This window comes from Microtus ochrogaster, chromosome 5 (genome assembly GCF_000317375.1).
Source record: "Microtus ochrogaster isolate Prairie Vole_2 chromosome 5, MicOch1.0, whole genome shotgun sequence".
Lineage (NCBI taxonomy): Eukaryota > Metazoa > Chordata > Mammalia > Rodentia > Cricetidae > Microtus > Microtus ochrogaster.
The window spans coordinates 68,694,719-68,701,872 of record NC_022012.1 but is presented as its reverse complement, the minus strand read 5'-3'; the positions used below and the strand labels follow the sequence as shown (position 1 = coordinate 68,701,872).

Here is a 7,154-nt window from a genome sequence, read left to right as displayed (position 1 = left end):
GCCTGCCTCTGCCTCCCGAGTGCTGGGATTACAGGCGTGCGCCACCACCGCCCGGCTCACCAGGAACTTTTTTAATGAGTAGTGTATAATTTCTGTTTTGTATCTCATTGTACTTACGTAGTGTTTTCCAAGTAAAATTATTTATAGCTGTCCCCCACCTTTCTCCCTGAGAACAAGGGTGGCTTGAGTTTTCTTTCAGCTGACACTGTCCTTGAAGTCATGATAATCCTTTTGTTTCAGTCTCCTAAGTGTCCTGGGATTACAGGTTTGTCTACCACACCAACTATGGTAATGTCTGTTAATCTGTATGAAAATAGAAATGTTTTGAAGGTACCCTTTAAAATGTCTTTTTATGTTAAAGATACCAAGAGAAAGTTTGTTAAATTTATGCTTGACTCAAAGGATTTGTGTCTGAGAAGATGGAGGTACTGTGCGATAAACAATGATTTCATTTTGGTGGTGGGAATAGACAGTGAGGATTTTTAAGAAATGTGAAAAATGGAAAGAATACAATAAGCTATAGTTTAGGGATAAAAGAAAAATGGAGAGCAATAAGAACATTCAAAGAGCAGGAAACAGCTTTATAGATAGTGTAAACTGAGAGGACATGGATATTCTTAAATATCCACAGTATCTTTTGAAGAGAAAGTGCTCTTGGTCATTCACTAAGGATTGAGGTCATAAAGAAAAGTGACCCTTTAAGGAGGAGTCACCATTTGAGAAAGGTAGAGATGGTTAAAGATGGGAAACTCAAAGGCAAAGAGGGAGGAACTCTTTGTGAAGCAGGCGATATAATCATGCCTAGAGAATTACCTGAATCACTACAGATGAGAGTGGAGCACAAACAGTGAGAAAACTGGACAGGCATTGGGAGCCAACCCTTCAGTCCTGTTCTTTAGAGTGTTTATCAGTGGAGACTGCTTTTGAAATGTTCTTATTAATGCTACTTCTTTGCCATTTTCTGTGCCTTGCCAACAAGTTTTGAAAGTTTATGTACATATTTACACGTAAGCAGTAACCAGGGTGCTGTTTTGTAGATGAGTTGGAAGGTTGCATGCAGAGTGGTCAGAGCTAGGGCTTAGGTGGAAGTCAACTAAGTAAACAAATAACTCTTGAGATCATTCATTAAATTTATCCTTTTCGTGTTTAAATACATGTAATACCCTTTTAGAATTCAGATTATTTACCTCCCATATACCTCACTATAGTAAACCTTGGTTAATTTATGGGAATCTTCTCTATATCATTTACCAGTTTATCCCTGGCCCCTAAAGCTGTGCCCATTACATAGAAAGTAATCAACAAATCTTTGGAATTTCTGCCAGTGCAGCAACAGAAGGACTATTGTTGAGAAAGGAATGCATGCCCTAATACTGTTAGGTTCGTGTAGAAGTGTTTGAGTCTTAAGGACAAATAAAGATATTCCAGGCATTAAGGTCTGTAAAAAGGAGGGGACATGGGACTCTGCAAGCTGGACTGATGAAGCAGTTTTTAATAGGACTGAAGTAGGGGTGCACTTACTGATTGGTTCATTGGTTGGTTGATTGGCCAGAGCCTGGGAAAAACAGTGTCCTAGCTCAATCATCTTTTCCATTCTGTTCAACATACAGCATAGACATTTTAAAATTTATTTGTATAGCATAGTTCTTGATGGTGCAAGAAGAAATTGATAATTGTTTTCATATTTCAACAATACCCCTAAAATGTTTTTTTTTTTTTAATCACTAGATATCCAGTCATGTTAAAGCAATTGATACAATTTACCAGACTACAGACTTCTCTGGAATCCGTAACATCAGTTTCATGGTGAAACGCATAAGGGTAAGAAACTCCAGAAAAGGCATTTTAAAAAGTAATAAATGGTCTGGAAAGATGGGCTCAACAGTTAAAAGCACTCATGTACTTTCAGAGGACTGGTTGGGTTCTGAGCACCACATAATAGCTCAGAAACTGTCTATAACTCCTATTCTAGATGATTCAGTACCCTTTTCTGCCCTCTGTGAGCACCTGCGTACATGTGATGAATTTACATACATGAAGGCAAAATACACATAAAACAAAAATAAATAAAGCTTAAAATTAAAAAGTAAGGACCAAGTTTGCAAAGAAAGACTATACTTGCTTTTTACTTCATTTTTATACATGAAATAATTTAAATCATATCTACTCTTGCTGCTTCTCTTTACTATTGGCGCATGTGTGCTTGTATGCATGTACACATACAAACTTGAGTTTATGATTTAAGAAACAAATTCAGGAACCTGGGGAGATAGTTCAATTGGCAAAATACCTGCTGTGCAAGTTTGGGTGCTCAGAATTCATGTAAAAGCCATGTGTGGCCTCATATATTCATACTCCAGTACTGAGAAAGCAGATATAGGTTGGTCCCTGAAGTTCATTGGCTACACTGGCTAGTCAGTTTGATGAGCCCCAGGTTCAGGGAGCAACTGTCTTAAAAATTAACTGAAGAGTATTAGAGAAAGACACCCAGTGTCAACCTGTGACTGCCACATGAACATATACACTTATCACTGCAAGAATGAAATCTGCAAGTCCTTAATCTGTACTACACTAGAGGTAAAACAGTACTACTTTTTTGTCTGATAAACGTTGCTTGACTTCTCCCCTTTTTTATTGCTAGTTTTTTAAGGTTTGCCTTGTGCATGTTGTTTTGGATGTATCTCTTTTGTTATTCTAAAGCAGAGGAAAAATAGATACAGTGTTTAAGCAAAATTAGAAATTGGAGAAACAATTATAATCTTGAAAATTCACAGTTTACAATATATATATATCAGATTTTGAGAAGATCTCTAAGAAATAAAGCTGTTACTCTACATTTGGCTATGAGAACCTCTTCTGTTTGTAACTCTCCAGACTTGTTGAACAGAACCATAGGGTACTGAGTGTAATTTCTTGACGTTTTTGTTATACTGGCTATAACTAAAAATTGAACCTAAAATTCAGATATATTAAAATAGGTAGCTAATATTTAAGTGTTACTGATTTAAACTAAAATAATCTCAGTTACAGCCCTCCAGGCTCCCATATTCTTCACTGATACACACATATCTTCAAAGTACCAATAAATTTACTAGACTCTACCTTTACCCAAAAGTTGCTAGATATTCACTATTTTCTATTGTTGTATTTTATTGCTTTGGAAAATTATTGTTCTAATTTATATGCAAATAAATATTGAATAACTGATAAATTAGGCTAAGTAAAGAATTTTCTGAATTTCTTAAATATATGTGCATATCTTTTAATACTCTAAGTTTTTAACTGGATATACCTAAGTTTTAAAAGAATTCATCCTCTTATAAAATTTTTATCATAAAGTTTATATTTTCATATTTTTCTTAAAGTAACTCAATAAGAACTAAAAATACTAGACACTTTTAGTACATATACAGTATATATAAAAATAGCTGAAGATGTTCCTTACTTTCAAAGGTAGTATAATTAGATCTTGCATTGGTTTATCTCAAGGGCAATATAATTTACATTATGAGTCACTCCTAATCAATAGAAATCCTTAAATGTGTAAGTAAATGTGAAAAGTGGTTTGAGTATTGGATTTATTGGCTAAATAATAAAATGTAACATAATAGAAAGTAGTGGGTATCTAGCAACTTTGGGAGAAAGGTAGAACTTAGTAAAATGATTGGTACTGAAGATGTATGTGTATCAGTAAGAATATGGCAGCTTGGAACATCATAATTGAGATTATCATTTTAGTTTAGATCAGTAGTACTTAAATATTAACTATTCATTTTTAATGTAGCTGACAAAAATTTAGATGCAGTTTTTAATTATGACTAGTATAAGAAATGTCAAAAACTTATTTCCATATGAAGTGGATAAACCCATTTTAATGGGTTATGATAATATATATATATATTTGCCTGATTTTGGATAGTTTTATATTAAATGCCTATAACCAAAGGTGTACAGTTAATTGATACTTTTAAGCCAGAAATTCTGAAGCATGTCCTTAGATTATTGTTTCCAGTGGTGTTTGTGTTTAATACTGCCTCCCAGCCTCTTGGTTTCTGGAGGGTATGGAGCCTAGGAATCTGTAATTCTCACTGTATTAGTTAAAGCTTGCCTTTCAGATTGACTAAATTTGCTTTCTAGAAAAACATTTATTCTCATATATACCTTTTATATGACCTATTACCCAGTTGGGGTGTGATTTCTCAGGAAAGCGAACTGCTCTAGTGGTTAGGCTGTTAGGAGGGCATCTCTGGAGGAAACAAGGTTGACACTTGAATGTGTTGTTCAGTAAAGATCTATTGTCGATTTTCTTCAGATTAGGAAGGAGAGACTGTGGAGAAGAATAGCTAAGTATCAAAAGATCTGCAGGAACAGTTTAAAACAGAAGAGTTGAAAGTAGAATTCAGAATTCTTGTGTATACCAAGAAAATACAATGAATCAAGAAGTTAGTTAGGTTTAACTCATGTTCAAGAAAAACCAGGAAAATCAGTCTTGAATTCCATACTTATTTGATGTTCTAGTTATTAGCTGATTCTGAGGTTTTGTATCTTTATACTCATCCTCATTTATAGAGCTCCCATAAAGAGCCTGCTTAGACAGCTGAGTTTGAGAACCCAAACTTCCCTTATTGGAACTTGGGGAGGTACAGTGTCTTCTCTCCATGGCTTCTGTTCAGGACTCTGGCAGATGCTTGCTGAGAAATTGAACATCTCAATTTCATTTTCCTTGTCCTACTTTCCTTTTGTTCTTTTGTTTGTGTGTTTATGGTTTCTGTGACCAGTTCAGGACTGTGTGGGAGGAGGTGGGTAGAGAACACTAGTAGTAATTACTTATTTAAATTATTGAATTTTAGATCAATACAACCTCTGATGAAAAGGACCCTACAAATCCCTTCCGTTTCCCAAATATTGGCGTGGAGAAGTTCCTGGAGCTGAATTCTGAGCAGAATCATGATGACTACTGTTTGGCCTATGTCTTCACCGACCGGGATTTTGATGATGGTGTTCTTGGTCTGGCATGGGTTGGAGCACCTTCAGGTAGGTTGTGTAATGTCTTAATACTTGGAAGAAAAAGCAACCTTGGGGGAAGATTAGGTTTTACTGAGTGTAGGAAAAAAACCGTGCCTGTACAGAACTTCAATTCACATAACCTGAGTTAAGACCAGATGCACAACAGTGCAAATGGTAGTATAGATGAAACAGCTTTTTGTTTTGAAAGGGATATAAGAGTTGACTTTGTGGTGTACACACCTGTAATCTCAGCTCTCAGGTTGAGTCAGGAGGCTTGGTAAGTTCAAAGCCATCTTGGGCTATATTGGAAGACCCTATCTCAACTAAGTAAATAAATAACTAAGTAAAAATTTTAATAGAGAAATATGGGAAGTACCCTGATTTTGGCATTTCTAGAAGCTGACGCAATTTGGGGGGAAGAAGTAGTAGTTGTGACACCATAAAAGGGAAACCTACATTTTCCCATAAAAACTAAATGCTACTAAATTCCCCTGCCGCCTGGAATAGGGCCTGAAAGTCAAGAGGAAAAAAACTATGCTTTTGCTTTGTCAAAAGAAAAACAAAACCAAACCAAAAACCTTATTGTCTTTTCTGTTCTGCATTGAGATAAAGAACAGAGAAACTGGTAAGAAGCAACAGATAGAAAAAAAAAGAAAGAAAAAAACCTTCATTTCCTTGGGTCTTTATTTTAACAGTAGACATGTGCAGCCTGAAAGGAGCTTGACCATCTTTCTTGAAATATTAGATTCATGTCTTTTACATACATAACTGCTTACTTTCCTTTTAAAGAAGCTTTATTGTTACTTAGAACAGTTTTTAGAGTTGTGTTATGGCAAGTTCTCCACTCCCATCCTCGTACTGGTTTTAAAGAATGCTGTTTAGCAGGGTTGTAGGATGTCCTATGCTGATGTCAAATGATTTTCTTACGATTAGATGGGGTGTGGGCTTAGGGATGCTTAGTATTTATGCCTAGATTTCGGGATATTTGGACCATCGCTTTATGATACTAGTCATTTTGTTAAAATGGCACTGGGTAGAGTTTTTATTGTTAGATTCTTTGCGTGGGTGAAATAGGACTCTACTTTGGTCTATCATGAGCATTGACAGAAGAGTGAGTCTTCAGAATGGAAAATGTGACCTTTTTTCCAACCTTTATCCTCATTTTTTCTCCCTTCTCTGCTTTTTCCTTTTGAGTTAATAACCTTTCCCTGTTATTTCAGGTGAAAAATGCCCTCTAACTTGACTATTAAATCCTCAACTCTGGGTCTTAAAAGGCTTTTTCCAAAAGCTCTTAGAGAGAGGATAGGCAGAGAGATTAGAGGCCAGAGTGAGGGAAGGAAGGAATCTTTTCAGTTGCCTTCATACAGGGTCTCTGCCTTGAAATAACACCAGCAGCTTTGTCCTCAGTAACTGAACTAATTTTGAGTTTGATATACACTTGATTTTACAAGGAATGTTGCACATATAATCTACTTGATTATCCCAGGATAATAGGTCCTGCCTCTCAGTAGAGGTTTGTTACATTTTACTGACTGCATTTCTTTCTTTCTTTCTTCCTTCCTTCCTTCCTTCCTTCCTTCCTTCCTTCCTTCCTTCCTTCCTTCCTTCCTTCCTTCCTTCCTTCCTTCCTTCCTTCCTTCCTTCCTTCCTTCCTTCCTTCCTTCCTTCCTTCCTTCCTTCCTTCCTCCTTTCTTTCTTTCTACTAAAATCACCCTCATTTATTTTTCTATAGCTTTTATACCCAATGTAAAGGGGGGAGGTAGCAAAAGACTTTATCAACATGATACAAATGATACCTCAGTCAAAGTTTTAACACTTTGAGACATCAAATCATTAGCATTCTGTTGTTTAGGTAGTGAAGTTACTCTAGACCTGAAGGCAGCCACTCCCCAGGTAACCTCATACAAAAGAAGGCCCAGAAGTACATTTGCATTTCCTGACTACCTGTCAGGATCAAATGGGGCGCTCTTAATGTCAAAAGAATCAAGCGATCATATCCTGAGTTGGCACATGCAATATGCTTGGCAGACAAGGTAGAAATGTGCCCACATTCCAGGGCTCTTGATTGTCACATATAATACAGCAATTCCAGGTCAGAAAAGTAGGCACTGTACATTTGCCCTGTTCAGTATTGTGTTTTTCCTCTT

General features: G+C 36.2%; 1 protein-coding gene across 1 annotated transcript in view; it reads left to right on the top strand.

Moving 5' to 3' along the window:
* Window positions 1-7,154, top strand: part of Adam10 (ADAM metallopeptidase domain 10) — a 101,937-nt gene that overhangs the window by 65,242 nt on the left and 29,541 nt on the right. The window contains exons 7-8 of the mRNA XM_026779135.1: window positions 1,729-1,821; window positions 4,851-5,034. Coding sequence (XP_026634936.1) covers window positions 1,729-1,821; window positions 4,851-5,034 — 277 coding nt within the window. The remainder of the gene's footprint in view (window positions 1-1,728; window positions 1,822-4,850; window positions 5,035-7,154) is intronic.